This window comes from Myripristis murdjan, chromosome 7 (genome assembly GCF_902150065.1).
Source record: "Myripristis murdjan chromosome 7, fMyrMur1.1, whole genome shotgun sequence".
In the NCBI taxonomy this organism is placed as follows: Eukaryota; Metazoa; Chordata; class Actinopteri; order Holocentriformes; family Holocentridae; genus Myripristis; species Myripristis murdjan.
The window spans coordinates 19748370-19765030 of NC_043986.1; the positions used below are offsets into that span (position 1 = coordinate 19748370).

Sequence of the window (16661 nt, forward strand, 5' to 3'; positions counted from 1 at the left end):
ACAAAGAGTTTAAAAACCCGGATACTAAAATACAATCAGATAACAAAGATTAAAAATACATAAATAAATAAATAAATAATGAATAAATAAGGCCTGTGCACGGTATGTAGTTATAGCTTGTTCAGCTCTATGATGGCAGCAGGAACAAAACTGTTCCTATAACGTTTCGTCTTACATTTAGGGACCAAATACCTCTGTCTGGAGGGGAGAAGCTGGAATTCACAATTCAAAGGGTGAGAGTCATCGTTTAGAATAGAGGAAGCAATCCTCTGTAGCTGGGTCTTTGGGAGTTTTTGATGAAGACAGCATTACAGGGAAATAAACACACCGGATGAGCGTCAAGAGGCGAGAGAAAGAGAGAGAGAGTACATTCCTCCCAACTGGTTAGATGAACGTGATTTGGCTCTTTCTTGGATTTGAAAGTAATCTTCTCCAGTTTACATAACGCTTTCATGACCTGGTGAGTGGTGATTCTGAGTGGTGTTCTCCCGTCATGCAGGACTACCCTCAATAAACCATGGTAATCTGAGCCGTGCCGTTGAAGTGGTAGTGCACACCTGAGCTAAACCCTTTGTCTCTGCAAATCCTGGAAGCCCTGTAAAGTGTCACGTCATCACTTTACAGTACTCAGCTTTCACAAACACGCTCACACATTTAATACAAATTGCATTGAACCACATACCTTGGTAATATACGACAAAAATAAATGATCTGGCTACACATGAACCTTGGCTATCATGACATGCCCATCCTGTTTCACATTAGACACACAGACATACACAAAAACCCACAAGGTGTGCGCATGAACAAACAAGCCTGTGTCATTTGCAAGGTGAGCCGACCTGTTCCCCAGGGGCATTGTGGGCTGGCTCCTACATACTCCTGTGCAAACTCCTATGGAGCACTCACGCAGAGGACGCCAAGCAGAGCGAACCAAGATGAAGGCCCTTTTGTTGCTCCTGTTGATGGTAGGCATGAAATTCTTAATTATCTGCCTTTGTATAAGGAATTATTCTATATAGATGTACAAAAGTTACAACAGCTTAAAAAATTTAATTAAAAAAAAGTGCGCAGTGAACACTATGTAGCCACAGGTGCATTCATACTGTAAATTTCCTGCTCATAGCATGCGAGTGAATTGCGAGAGTGAATTGCTTCTAAATGATCATTTCAGTGCAGAAAGCCTGTAAATATTGAGAAATGCGGGGAAATAATGAATATATGTGCTTGCCATAAAATTCAAGCGTCATTATATCAGCTGAATGGTACTCAGGTGAATGCGTAGTTATGAAGCCATCAAGCAAAACCACTCTGACGCATTACAGTAAATATAAAAATAAATCTAAACACAAACCTGAGGGACCCTCAGCTACCGTCATTAGGCACTCAACTGCTGCTAGTTCAGTGTCTGAAAGCCAATCATTATGGCAATGCTGGATTTTGAATACATTACTTCTGTCATGTTGCAAAAAATCCAAACTATTGCTGATGGACTACAAGACAGTTTCCTTCTATTTTTATGTTCAACTGAAAATCAGCTTTGGATAACTTAATTAAACGTAATAGAAAGAGAAATATGCTTAAACTGTCTATGTTGAACAGCAATGCCTTACAGGACACTGTGTTCCGATAGTGGATAACAAAAACTGGGATAACGATATCTAAAAACGCAATGCACAACACAACACAACACAACACACAAGAAGATGCAGAAGAAAAAAGGAAGAAGAAGTACTAACATGGGTCAAATTAGCACCAGCTGAACTGATCTGGGTATCTACTGCAGGTTGGCAGCTTTTTCACTCCACGCACAGTTGAATGGCTTCCATTTTGTCAGGCCAACATCCTCAGTTACAAAAAAAGTTTTGCTGTCTTAGTAAAATATATTCATTCATTGTTGTAGCCTGGAGGAGACAGCATTTATAATAACTTCTTTACCTCTTCACTTGTTTGATGCCTGATGGAGGTCTGTGAATGAAACATTGCTTATTTGATTTCTAATTATTTTTAAATGCCTGACAGTGTACGGAAGTGCCTCCATTTTACAAGAAAACATCCTTTGTAAATGCAAAGGATTTGCTACATATGTAATGGACCATTTACACTGCTGTTTGATGTGGTTTTGAAGAGTTTTTTGGCCCATCAGATAAACACAGGGTTTTGTCTAATGTGGCTAATGTGTCATAAAAATCAAAATGGGTGTGAATTCACCAGTTATATTAGTTGCTGTGCTCTATTACCACACCCTCTTTCCAAACTCTCGTGCCAAGAATTTAAAGCCCAGTTAAATAGGTGGCTTAAAACAATTATAGTCAAGAACAGGGCACATGACGCATTGACCTTTACTATCTCAGTAGTGTGTGAAAAAAAGCAGTTGGCCTGACATCAAGACACACAGCCGGCTGTAACGGGGCAAAACACACACAATAAACACAGGATATAAACACAACATCAAAGGAGAAACCAGTTGTGAAAATGAAATTAACACGTTCTTTAAATGTTTATGATGATGACAATAATATGAAAATGAATACTGACTTTCCATGTTGTTGTAGGTCGCCATGACAACATCCCTGGCGAAGACCCATGGTGGCAAAACGAACAATCGTGAAAAGCGGGTAAATGTTGAGCCTTTCGGATTTTATAGTGATTCCAAAGACAGAATGTATTGTGTATAAGAGAAGTAGCACAGTCCAAATGTAATGGTCATTTTCCATCAAATAGGGACTCCTGCAACGCTCCAAAAGAAGGTGGGTGTTGTCCACCATTGTAGTAACAGAAGAAGACCCTGGTCCATTCCCCAAAGAAGCCACACAGGTGCTGTAAATATATCCTTGATTTCATAGATAGGTGGCTTGTTGCTACATGATAGATGGAATGCCCAATAGTGTTACCATTACCATAGAAAATATCTAGATGTATTATGTATTGTTATAAAACATTTCCTTGTAATTCAATGGGGTATATTTGATAACAGCTCTGTATCCTTCATTCTGACTTAGAGTTTTTCCTGATCTGGCCAGGGCCAGCATGCTGACAGGAACAGTGGTATTGTGTGTCTCCTCTTTAGATGTTCAATGACAAGTCAGATGCTGAAATGGAAAAACACAAGTTCCGCATAAAAGGCATGGGCGTGACTGAGGAGCCACTCGGAGTGTTTTCCATCAATGACAGGAACGGGTCGGTCTATGTCCACAAGCCCATCGACAGGGAGAAATACAAACTCTTCCATGTAGGTACACACTAACATTGATCTTGTTGATAAATAAATGGTTTGTAGTTATTATAAATTCTTTTCGATGAATCTTTACCCACAGATCGAGTTTGACATCTTGGACAGAACCACAGGCGAATTCATAGACAAGACACTGGCTTTTGATGTGAACGTGAAGGACATCAATGACAACGCACCTTTCTTTAAACCTAATGTCATTGACTCCACCGTGTTTGAAAATATTCAAGAAGGTGAGTGTATCGTGCACTTTGGGAAAATGACTCATGAGTTTTTCAATGATCACAGTCAGATTTGTGACAGGAGCAGGTCAATTTGTTTATCAAATCAAGGGTTAAGTCAATGATTTTACGAATGCAGTTTTTGCATCGATGAAAGGCTTTAGTTAATCAGATCTGCCTGCAGTTACCGAGTGTTTCTCAAGACAGCAAATTCAAACACATACACGTTCACAAAACATTCATGAAAAGCAACACCTCCAAGCTAAAACCTAGGGTGTGTGGGCATGATCAAGAGCTGTAGTCTCTCATTTGTACTTTTTCTTCAGTTCACATTCCCACCTCATTATACCACCATCCCTCATCTCCTCTGCTGCCATTCCTCAACATGCCTAAGGTTATTTGCCATCGCAGCTGCAAGCCTGGGACATGGATGAATATGGCTCCAATAACTCGGCTGTGGTCCTGAGTGTGCTGAAACAGGAGCCCAGCGAGCCCAAGATTGATGTGGAGCAGGTTATTGGCGACAGAAAAGGACAGCTTACCTTCAAAGGATGCTTTGACTATGATGTGAGGCTCACTGACATTTCTGTTTATTAATATATACACACACATGCACACACAAATACACTGGTTTGTCAATATCATCTCAAAGATCCTTTTTTTGACATGTATTTCAGAAAGCAAAGAAGTACAATATCATTGTTCAAGCAAAAGATCTTGGAAGTCCAAGCCTCTCCTCTACAGCTGTTGTCAACCTCTATATCCATGACTCAAACACTCATTTGCCAACGTTTAAAGACAAACAGGTGACACCTGCTTTAAGTGGTTTCGTTTTGATTTCATTTTGATTTTGATTTTTTTTTTTTTTTTTTTTTAACACAGGTCACTCAAGCACAAACTGTTGTTTGGTGAAATGTTTGAGTGACATGCAGTGTTAAAGATCAAAATGTTCTGCCTATTCAGTACCACGGTCAGGTGAACGAAATGGAGATCAATAAGGAAGTTCTGCGAGTGGCAGTGGAAGACAAAGACACGCCAAACACCCCTGGCTGGCGTGCCAAATACTTTTTCATAAAAGGGAATGAGGAGGACCACTACAAACTTGAGACTGACCCCATTACTAATGAGGGTATTTTGACTGTAATCAAGGTAATTCTGCTTTTCTCCCTCTAAAACTCATTTTATTCTTTTACAATGGACAGCTTTTAACCCATTAAAGTTTGAACCATTTATCTTCCTGCACTGCTATAGACTTTACCATTTGTATACTTTCCAGGGGAAGGATTTTGAGAGGACAATGTTAACCAGTCTGCAGATTGGAGTCGAGAATGAGGAACCCTTGTTTGTGTGTAAAGATAATTCACCCAATGCTCCAGTCCCACCTCCCAATTCAGTCAACATCACAATCAAAGTGATTGATGTCAATGACCCGCCTCAGTTTGACCAGGTTGTAGCTGATGTGTATCAAAGGGAAGAGGAGGAGCCAGGGAGGGTGTTGTACACGCCAAAGGCGACTGACGTCGAAAAAAACAAAATCAGGTTGGTGACTGCGTACATGCCACTTTGTTTTTTGTCCCACCTGCATAGGTGCCTCCTGACCTAAGCAAGCCAGCAGCCATTTTGTGCCTAAGCTCTTCTGTGCAAAAGTGAAGACTTTACATAGATTGCAAGGATGTAGTTTACCAGCTACAAAGGCATAATTCTGATTACTAGGTTATAGAGGGCTAAATATATCACCGTAAAGAGTGACCATATGTACTTCTGCACTCTAATGCTGCCATTATTTGTATTTTTTTCCTGTTGTAATCAGGTATGAGCTGATAGAAGATCCAGCTGATTGGGTAACCATTGATCCGGAAACGGGAAAAATCACTTCAGCTAAGAAGATGGATCGAGAGTCACCCCATGTCAATGAGAACAACATTTACAGAGTTCTCATTATTGCCATCGATGACGGTAAGAAAAAACTGCATAGTGTATTGTTCCTGTAACAGTAGGGTCCACTTGTTAACTGAATCTGAGTAAACCTAAAAATCCTCCACGTCTGGCTGTAACACTGCAAATTCTATCTTTACTGTGCTTAACAGGAGAGCCTCCAGCCACAGGTACAAACACCATCCACATCCATCTGGGGGATATCAACGACAACCTTCCTAAGGCCACACGTGACCATCTCTTGTGTGGAAACAAAGACAACAAGATCATGGTGCAAGCAATGGATGATGATGCCCCTCCTTACAGTGGGCCCTTCACCTTCTCCCTTGGAGGTGATGACGAAACTTTGAAACAGCAATGGAAACTCGACCCTGCCAGTGGTTAGTGCATGCTCTCCTTCCTTGCTCATGATTTCATATCTCAATAGGAGCCCACCTCAGTAAAACCATCTGGGTCTGCATTGCTCTCCAGGTAACGCAGGTGGGCTTGTAAGCCTGAAGAGCCTTCCTTATGGAAACTATTCAGTGCCCCTGGTGATTCTGGACCAACAGGGCATGAAGGCGGATGCCGTTGTGGATGTGGTGGTGTGTGACTGTGGAGATGGAGACATGTGCCGCGGGAGTCTGCCAGTCACATCCAGTTTTGGGGCACCTGGCATTGGACTGTTGTTGGCAGGATTGCTCTTAATGCTGTGTAAGTGTTGCAACAATATATACTGAGGAAAGTAGGCAGTTTCACATTATGATTATACTATTTCCAACTACATTTGTGATAAGCCTCCAAAATTTTCAGGAAACACAGTTATTCAAGATTGACAACTTAGTCTCTTTAACTCTGCTGTCCCCATCGGTAGGTTTGTCACTGCTGTGCAGCCAAGCTTTGCTCAAATATTAATTCTAGTGAAGATTCTAAGGTTTCCAAAGATGACAAACATTTCCTGCTGAATTGTGGGGAAATGTGCATAAAATTATACATAAGGCATCTAGATATGTTTCATTTGATGTAATGGTGCCACAAAACAATGGCAGCCTTGGTTTAAGTATTACACTCAATATAAGTGTGATGTAGCTTCAGTGTTGCAACCAGCAGACACAGAATATGTATGCGCCATTGTTATACAATATGGATATAAGCTGTTTAAAAGTCATTTTCTCCTAAATGCAATGGTTTCTATGGCGGAATTGCATATCAGCTGTTAGAATGCTCTGCTGCTCCCCCCTGCTCCCCACCATCGAGGTTTATGCAGAGACTGTCAGTTCTTGTTGCTGAAAACATATTAATACTAGTAGAATGACATGGTAATACCAGTCCTGCATCCGTGAGTACGGAGATTCACAGAAATATTCATTCCCTAAGAAGTGTAAAAACTCATAAGAAAAAATCTGGACTCAGGCTTTCATAATTCATACATCAAAGGGTTAAAGCTACTTCAGAGTTCAAGGAGTTAAACCAAGAATATTCAGTCATATCACAGGGATGAAAAATGAGACTCTTTCATTTACCACCATACCGTCTTTATGTGGAAATGGGTCATGTTTGATGATGTTATTTTTGATGTGTCTGCAGTGCTGCTGCTCGTCTTCATGTGTCAGTGTAAAGATAAGACCTTCCAGCGCATCCCTCTCACTAACGATGAGGGCAACCAGACCCTCATCAAGTACAATGAGGAAGGAGGAGGCGCCGAATGCAAGGTGTGTTTGCTGTGTGCTTGGGGTGGGTGAACAGACAGATGACCGTGGTCTCTCGATTACCTTTAATTTTTATAGACATTTAGTATAATTACTACCCAGTGCGACTTGTAAGTGCAGCCCATAGAGCAAATGCATATTTGTATGTCAGTGCAAGTAGCCCAGTGAGAGAAAAAGTGCAAAATTACCATATCACCATATTTGTTGTTGTCTGTTTCCTCCTCGATCTGTCTCCATGACCTTTCTCCCAGGCGGAGCCCACTCTCCTCCTGACTCCTTCAACTAGTGTGAATGTGACAGATGGATTCAAGCAGGCCACCATGCAGGTAGGTTGAACAATGTTGTTCTTTGCTCCTTCAGTGTCTCATTCTTCTTGTGGCTGACTCTTTTTGTGGTACATCAGTACCTCAGGTGTGTCAGGGTGTGCTCAGTATCGGGGTGTGTTTTGCAGGTGAGGCCCTAAGTGGTGCATATATAATAACCATAGGAGTCATTGAAAGAAACTTATATGTTTCAGAGAAGGAGCTTCCAGTCTCATAGAACCTGTGAAAAAACACCTATCAATCTGAAGTGACAAAAGATGAATTAAGACTTTGACCTGTGCACGGGTTCATATAATGAGTTTTTATTCTCAGTCATACAAATTATTGGAAATTTTAATGCTAGGATAAGTTTACAGGGTTACCCGTTAACACTAATGAGACTGGGACACCATTCAAAGAAATTGTATTTAATAGCTCTAAACATCTGCATGGACTTGGTATGAATAATGCTTGATTTTGCCAGAAGTATTGATCTCAGTTAGCTACTATAGAAATATGATTAATGGCAGAACACTGTGGTGTGCTTTTCAAATGAGCTGATTGAATTGTAATGTCATTACTGTAGTATTTCCGGGTGCTGAGGAATTATATGAAGGATGACTCATTATTTTTTGTTAAAGAGGTTGACCTAAGCCTGAAGCTGTACATCCTTGTTCAGTAATTCCCATTTCCAATTCCCAATTCCATTTCCAATTTCGAGTGCTGGTGACAAAAACACTTCACATTTATATTACACCCTAAACTTGAATTTCCCTATTTTCTCAGCGTGACTACATGGCTCCAGTGATGACCCAGGACACTGACTTTTACAAGAGCTCGCGGACGCATGGCACCATGGTGAGTTACAGGGCCCTGCGTGAAATAGTTTCCTCTCCTTTGCGTCTTCTTTGAGGTTCTACAAGACAAAAGATGAGAGGAGAGAAAGATCAGATCAGAGGAGTGGAGAAGCAACAGGATTTATTGAGATGATCATTTCACAATGTCAATATCTCGAGTTCATATGTCATTAAAAATTAACTGGAGGTGACTATAGTGAGTGCTGATAGAATAAGAAAATACTTTTAGGAGGTAAAACTGATCTGGATTAAAAGGTTTAAAAGGGGTTAAAGAGACACCAAAAAAAAACAGGTTGAAATACATTGGTTGAGGCAGATTCACTCAATATAATTAACCACATCTGAGTAATAAGTTGCAATTGTGGATTAGAGGTTCTTGTTGCATCATGTGCTACGCTCCTTGTCCTTGATTAACCTCACGCTACATACCCTACAGATGAACTCCATGGGTGTCTCCATGGGTGGGCAGCAAAGAGTGGGAAAAGCCAGTGATACTCTGAGAAACCAAGAAGGGCGGGGCTCGGTGAGTGACTACTGCCTCTCTTCCATCCACAAGAGGGCCTCATAACCTTTTCTTTTAACACTATGTGACACACTTATTTCCTACAACCTATAGTACAACACACATGCTGGGTTTCCCATCTGAACAATTCTACAAATAACTCTACTTTGTTCAGGAGTGTGCATGTGTGCTTTGGTCACATATGTACAGATAAGGTAAACATACATTTACTTGTGTTTATTACCGCACTTCCAGTACTCCGTGTGGACCACGAGCAGGATGAACAGCCATCAGGTAAGTGATGCTGTTCATTGCTTTTTTTTTTTTTTTTTTTTTAGCAAGTACAGAAAATATATTCTTCATTAACTGCTCTGTATACAGTACTGATATTCATACTAACATATATTGTGGCAAGCCTATGCATTTGCATTTTCTAACACTAAATTGTGATGCCCGTTTTGTTGAACAGAGTGGTTCATCAAGGTACTCCCGCAACCTCAACCAGATGTCGAGTCAACACATCGCAGATCACATAGGCAGGGTAAGATCCTCTACTGTGCGGGACACAAAGGGGGCTGAAGCTGATAGATGTGTAAAAGGGTGCTAGAACAGTCCTAGGCATGCTATGTGAGTCCCATTATACGGAGCCTTATTTTTTTTCTCACAGTCACTGATTACACACTCAAGTGCATGGGTGGGACTGAGCTGTACAGACCAGAAAGCTTAATGTTCTTATCATGAACATGGGCAAAATGAGGTTGTTTGTCTTGGCTTTCAGCAGTGAGAGAAGAGTTTCAAGGCCAAAACTTTACTCTGACCCATCTACACAGAGCCTGCACAGTGTAATTGTCCCAGCTGCTACAGATTTGTTGTGGCATTACCTGCCTTTGACGAAATTACCTCCCCTTAATTCCACAGAGGCTGTATGTGATTGATGGAAACCACGTGGACCACCCGACATGCCGTCCCCATGAGTATGCCTTCGAGGGACACGGCAGCAGGTGCCAGTCACTGGACCAACTGTCACTGGGCCACTTGGATAATGATCTGAATTTTCTGAATGATCTGGGGCCAAAGTTCAAGACTTTGGGTGGCATCTGTCACCAGAGAATGCAGGAGAAGAACATTCAGCTCTAAACAACCTCGCTGACATGGGATTTCCACATCAATCCGCTCTATCATGGCTCCACGTTCAAAGGGAATAAGGATCGATCACTCTGCTGGGAAAAGGATGTTGTGCAATTGTGCTTGGATTTTGTATTTTAAATTCTGGACATGAGCTGAGCATGTCACATGTTTGGAGACATATATTAGCTTTAATCCATCAAACATGGGTATTTCAAGCCTTTATAATTGTTTTCAAAGCCTTTATAATTGCATAGTTTTGTGAAGACAAGCGGAATTAATGCAGCGCACAGGCTGTGTCATGCTCTGATGTTGTCATATAGCATATTTTGACCGGGAATGGGTGTGTTTCCTTGGTTGCTACTTGCCACTTCAAGGTTACCAGTTGACAGCTCACTGCTTTCAACGGTACATTACTCACAGCTCTACGAGTTTTGTCAGATCTGTTTGTTCTCCAGTAATTCTGTAATCCTTATAATCTTGGATAAGGGACAATTGAGAAGATCAGCTGTCCAGCTTTGAATAATGGTATTTTTCCTCTTGATCTCAAGAATGTAAGATCTGTAAACCTCAGTGGCCTGCTGTTTATTTGGTGGCATGGAATTAACACCTTTACACTGTAGTTCAGTCATTTTTATATTTCTGTCACTGCTTTGTATATTTTACACAAAGCAACTACTTGCATTTCTAGCTTTCATTTATTCCTTTAAGAAAAAACAAACAAACAAACTGACAGCTTAAATGATAGACACTAGTGATGGCTAATCCAGCTTACTCTGTAATTAGGATTTGAAATGGCTTGCAAGCAATTTTTGAGGGTCATAGTGTTATAGCTGACTTGCACTTTTCATTTGCAAAAGTAATCACAGATACACATTATGGTACACACTATGGTATTGTGTTAAAACCACATCTGCTATAATATGACATCTCATCACAGTTTGTTTTTTAAATAGGGTGATTTTTTTAAAATTGTTTTTTACAGTTGGTTTTGAATAAAATTTTGTTCAGGAAGTTGTCTGCTGGCTCTGAGACTGTATCTGAGACTGTATCAGGTCAACTTGATGGTTCAGTTTACATCATTCATAAACATGTTTTGGAGTTTCATGATGCTTAAACAAATGACTTTGCAACTCAGTGCGTAGGCATTTTAATTAACTTAGAGATATTTGAACACAACCTTGATGATTGTGAGGCACATTGCACACTGAGGGAGAGGCTGTGGTTGAGGGAGTGGTGCTGGCAGAAATGTCAGCGAGCCTGTCTTGTGATGGTAACACCTCACCTTGTACAGCTTACTTGTACTTGTGCCAATATTAATGTGGCATTTTTCAAAACTGATGATAGCAGCTATCTGGAGTGTAATAACATCTGACTTTGCATGATGGCTGCCCGATCTTCACCTCAATATACTTTAACACAAGATGGCACTCTCCTCAGTGCAACTTTGCAGCACTATCTTTCACAGAATCTGTTAACTGGTGCACATCCATGCCCCTCAGGACTGTCTGGGTTTTTCCCAATCAGAACCGTCCGGGTTAAGGGAATGCAACATGGCTTTCCAGTCAGGCAACAACCAACAGTATGAGTTGTCCAGTTATCAACAAATCAATCAGGGCAGCAAAAAGGACCCATGCACAAAAACAGGAGCACTGCCATGCTAACAACAACACCCATAGTATGAGGCAGGGCAACCAGGCTGTCACAAACTACAACAGAAACACACTGTCAGCACTTCACACATCACCCTCACAGGAAAAAAAAAAGCCACATACTACCTGCATGAATTCCATTCGTTAGTGCTCACAGCAGTTGTCATGAAGTGCCCAGAAACACTTCACTGCATCATACCTGTGACCACCGACCTCCCTCAGTTTGCCTGAGTTTGCCTGTCAGTTGACTGGGAAAACATATCAGTAGATAATGCTGTGGCCCTTGCTCTCCACTTACTCATTGAACAACTGGACAACCCCAACACCTATGTCTGCATTCTCTTTCTGGACTATAACTCAGCTTTTAACACTGTCCACCCCACTGAGTTAGCAGGCAAAGCTGACAGATCTGGGGCTGTCCACTCCCACCTGTAACTGGATTTTAGATTTTTTTTTGTCAGACACACCTCAGGTGGTTAGGGTGGGTAATAGGGTATCAGCAGTGCTGAAAATCACCACCAGAACCCCCCAGGACTGTTGCCTCAGCCGTACACTGTTTTCCCTCTACACACATGGCCGCCTGTCCAGACATAAACTTAGCTACATTTTCAAATTTGCCACAGGGAACAATGAATTACACTACAGGCAGCTGGTGGATGAGACACTTGCCAGTGGGGAGGAAGACAGTCTTATTTGTCAAGACTGAAATGACCAGGGTGTTAATCCTTGATTTAAGGAAGAAAGCTCCCCCTCCGCAAGCTCTGTTGATTAAAGGTACCGAGGTGGAACTTGTTGACAGCTTCAGGTTTCTGGGCCTGCACATCACCAGCAACCTGAGCTGGTCAGTAAACACCTCGGTGACTGTCAAGAAGGAACAGCAGTGGCTCTATTTCATCAGGTCACAGTTGGCCTGAGCCATCAGCCTCTTACCCAGGCCTGCAGAGGTCTTCACCAGAGGGATTACTGTGTAGTATGGAAACTGCCCACTAAGTTAGAGGAAGACCCTCCAGAGGACAATTAAAACCACAGAGAAGACCTGAGCAAATGTAAAATAAACTCTTGAACTCAAACTTTGCTCTGGCTACACCCCGACCCAAAAAGTTCAAAATTCAAGCGGCATGGCTTTATTTGAACATGTTATAGTTATTATTCTTCTGTAATCCCTCCTTAAACCATTGCTGCGTGGTAGAAAGCCTTCAATCTGTTCTCACTCAAACTGAAGTGGTGGAACTTGTTTTCTTTGTTTGTTTTTTTAAGTCGCTGACAAGCACAGACAGTAGATGTGATCAAGGTACAGCCTATTTAATGCTTTATTCTTTCTCTTATTGCTTTTTCTTTTCTTTTCTTTTTTTTTTTTTTTTTACTTATTACATGGTGTTGGAAATAATTAAATTCTGATTCAGTCAGGCTGAAACTTTATCAAACAGTCATATTTTGTTTGTTGTTCAAGTCATCTCTACTGAAGTAGGCTATATCTTAATTTTTACATGACTTTGCACAGAAACTTGACCCACTTTCAATCAAGGTTAGTTGAGGACATTTCAAAACTTTAACATAGAATATACCTTGCTATTTGTCTCTGCCTTGTTTACTGACATTGATACTTCTTGCACCTTTTGTAAACATATTATAGGAACAATTTCTCTCTCTCTTTCTCTCTTTTTTTTTGGTGAAGTATGTCCTGTCCAAAAATTTTAACTGGACATGTTTTGAACCTACTAACTCTGTCTACTCTTTTAATCTCAAAGATATTATTTGTTACTATGATAATCCACATGATGGTGCTCCTGAATATGTAGTTAATGTCTTTATTCTCCAGGCATCTTTTTATTCACAAACATAAATTTTCTAGACCACTCAGATCTCACATTTTCTGCTGGAACTGAACTCACTACTCAAATCAATCTTCCTCAGTGAGTCTTAAACAACAAAAAGTAATAAGCCACTGGAACATTATGAAACCTTTTCCCTGAAACCTCTGACTATTTTTATATCTGTGTATATGTGTGCTGTGCTATGTTTTTTGTTCCTATTTTTTAATATAACTGACCTTTATTATTTTGTTCTTGTTTACCTTGTTTTATAAAATCCTGGTTGAGGTGTAGCACAGATGGAAATATTAAAATCTGAGAGTGAGACCTGGTTTGACCCACAGTATCCAGATACAAACTGACTCTAGGTCATAAAATCTATGTAGTTTTGCCTCTGATACTCAGTGAGTGTTAGTGATTATCTTAATGAGCTTAAAATCACTGCTTGCCTTCTTTCTCGTCTAAAAAAAAACATATAACAGCTGTCAATCTCCCAAGCTGGGTGTTGTCCAAGGTTTCGCTTATCATTTTGTTGCAGCAAATGATTAGAGAAAAATTAGAGACAAATCTTTGCTCAGAGCTGTATGTGGGCTTTTGGAGCCCCGCCCTTCTGTCAGTTTTGTCTTGGATCTTTAATACTCTCTAAACAATATACTATAAATACTCAATTCTATACACCTGCTGCTGATAGAATAACTGGTGGTCCCACCGGTGGGGTGAAGTAGCCAAGCTCTCACTAATGCCCTGTTGGGAGCAACATAAAGTGACACTAATGAACACAAGGCAGTAACTAATGTACAGACAGTGAGAGGTCTGTCAGGGGCAGTTTACGCTATCGTTTGTAGGGCATAAGTGGGGCCTAGGCTAACTATTACCCACTGAAAATAGTGGCCTGGAATAGAAACGTGGTACTTTAACTGGTTTTGTCAGAACAAACCAATTTACTCCCACATACAGTATTACTCTTACTCTTCCATTTCTGTCCTCCAGCTGCTAGTGGAATAAGCCAGAGTGTGTAATAATATGTGTGGGAGTACAGTTGTCTTCCCAGAAAAATGTTTAAATGTCAAATACTTTCAGATGTGTTTTGTCACATCAAAACGGAAAGCCCAACCCTCTTTAGATACAGTATGCCTGGTGGAACACACAAGTCTTGTTGGACAAGACGCATGAGTCTTTCACCAGCACTTTGTTTTCCGATGGATTAGAGCACAGTAATATGCAAATACTATTCATTCTCACTTTTCCAGTGGGACAGCGTGAGGCTTTCATCACTGCAGATTTCATGTCACCATATTTGGTATAATCCTAATACTGTTGCTCCACACTTTTAATCAGTTGCACATTGAATTTAACATCTTATTTCTACTCTCCTTCACAAATGTGCAATAACTAATTGACTAATTATTGAATGTATTTTGATAACACAATGGTATAGGGTGTTTTTGTGACTACAGCATTTTAAATACATATCATAATGACAACCTTAACTCAGTCAAGATAATCTGCGGATTTAAGTTATCAGTGGAAACCTGCCAGTGTGGTTGCTGCTGTCATGAACCACAAATGAATGATTATGTTCTCAGACATTTGGGATGGTTAAGTGACACTTCCCTTGTTATTTCACCTTCCTTTACTGCTGTAAAGAAGTATTTATTGCTTAAGAGGTATCTAATAATGCAGACAGGTGAGAGAGGTCATACTCAGCCTGCCTCTTCTGGGAAAATTGAAAGCACGCTCCATTACAATAATTCACTATGGTGCAAATAATACTGATTGAGCCTTGACTTTTATTGTCAGTTACCTTCTTGTCCGTCAATGTATCTCCAATACTGTCACACAATAAATCACAATGAATAAATGCTGAAAACATGCTTCCGAATAAGCAGACAACAAACAAGCAAACAAAACATGTAGAGTAAAGACTGACTGACTACCATAAAGACACAAGAGAGCACTGGGGCTCTAAACTGGAATATTCCATGCACAGAGGGGAAAAAAAAAAAAAAAAAAAAAACAGTTCCCATGCTACTGTTAGAACAACATGTGTGTTATGTTAATGTGATTGCATAGTTTGCATTTCAAAATGTCACCATGTCTCTGTGTTAAGTACAAATGTTTCTACAGGAGGATTAAGGGCACATTCTTGCAACTGGTGTAAAATTTCATGATGGGCAAGAATGATGACACCCGTCCTCCATCCATACTGAGTTCCTGACTCTCTCAAAATTTGATGCTTAACCAGCGTATCTAATCCCTGTTGGCATCCAGCAGTCACTTTAGAAACTTTCATTGCCTTAGGAAAGAAGTGGTGTGCCAAGTCTTACCCTCTTGTGTTAGATGTATTAATGCACTAATTAATTTTTATTGTGAGAGGAGTTGTTAACAGGTATCTGTGATGTTCCTTGGGAAAGCTGAGATTTTGTGGGCAGTATGAATATTTCAGGAAATAGGGTGAAAAGATGGGGGATGTGCAAAAATCTTTGTGACTTCTTATAAAATCCACATTCCCATTTAACATTTTTATACACGCACTAAGTGAAGTTACTGCTTCAGCTGATGGGTGGCATGAGCCAACAGTAATTGTGTTTTTTTTTTTTTTTTTTTTTGAGTGGAATAACCCACAAAAGATAACCTGGCCTGTGTGTGTACAGATGAATTTCAGTAATTTTACCTGTCTGTGGCGCCTCACACCAGTTAACAAATAGTCTCCCTACTGAGATGCATGGTAAGGAAATTTATTCACACACACTTTCACACACTTCTTCACAACTTTTGAAGATGTGCTCATACCAGTAGAGAATCAGACAATGACATCAGAAACAAGCAAATAAATAAATAAATAAATAACTGGGAAAATGGAAACTAAAATTGAACTGAATAATTGATGATGCACTCCCATGCACCTTATGTCTCTCTCGAACTCATCACAGCAGGGAACCTATGGTAAACAAACAAGCAAACAACAAACAAACAAACAAAAACATATAGACTGTGAACATACAAGAACATAAACATAGACATACATAAATACAACCTAGTTTTCCCTAAGAAATGCATGTACATGGGCCATATGTCCAGAATTTCCCTGGTTGGGATCAATAAAGTATATCTATCTATCTATCTATCTATCTATCTATCTATCTATGTACATATAGGATAAACATATTCATATAACATACATAAACCTGGGACATAAATTTTGTATATAAGACATTTATACATAAAGGAAGTGTTCAGATCTGCTCATGACAGCAAGGAGCATGCTGTTCTTGTTCTTATTCTTGTTTTTAGTAGAAATAGTAAGTCACATTACTTGTTGTAGTGGCGGTGAAT

General features: G+C 40.2%; 1 protein-coding gene across 1 annotated transcript; it reads left to right on the forward strand.

Annotated features, from left to right (window-relative positions):
• Positions 1 to 910: 910 nt before the first annotated feature.
• cdh26.1 (cadherin 26, tandem duplicate 1) lies at positions 911 to 10927 on the forward strand. The gene is made up of 19 exons (XM_030056715.1): positions 911 to 968; positions 2556 to 2618; positions 2725 to 2817; positions 3071 to 3232; positions 3318 to 3465; positions 3848 to 4020; positions 4131 to 4259; positions 4417 to 4602; positions 4730 to 4992; positions 5264 to 5409; positions 5541 to 5768; positions 5860 to 6081; positions 6955 to 7079; positions 7328 to 7402; positions 8165 to 8236; positions 8672 to 8758; positions 8993 to 9031; positions 9207 to 9278; positions 9656 to 10927. Exons 1-19 carry the CDS (start codon positions 939 to 941, stop codon positions 9872 to 9874), a joined length of 2532 nt encoding a protein of 843 aa, XP_029912575.1. The 5' UTR covers positions 911 to 938; the 3' UTR covers positions 9875 to 10927.
• The last annotated feature ends 5734 nt before the right edge of the window (positions 10928 to 16661 follow it).

Excerpts from the sequence above, each read along its gene's own strand:
- cdh26.1 (XM_030056715.1), top strand. The coding sequence starts at position 939 with ATGAAGGCCCTTTTGTTGCTCCTGTTGATG. Across the intron at positions 969-2,555 it reads TTTTGTTGCTCCTGTTGATG|GTCGCCATGACAACATCCCT; the intron begins GTAGGCATGAAA and ends ATGTTGTTGTAG. Across the intron at positions 7,080-7,327 it reads GAGGAGGCGCCGAATGCAAG|GCGGAGCCCACTCTCCTCCT; the intron begins GTGTGTTTGCTG and ends CCTTTCTCCCAG.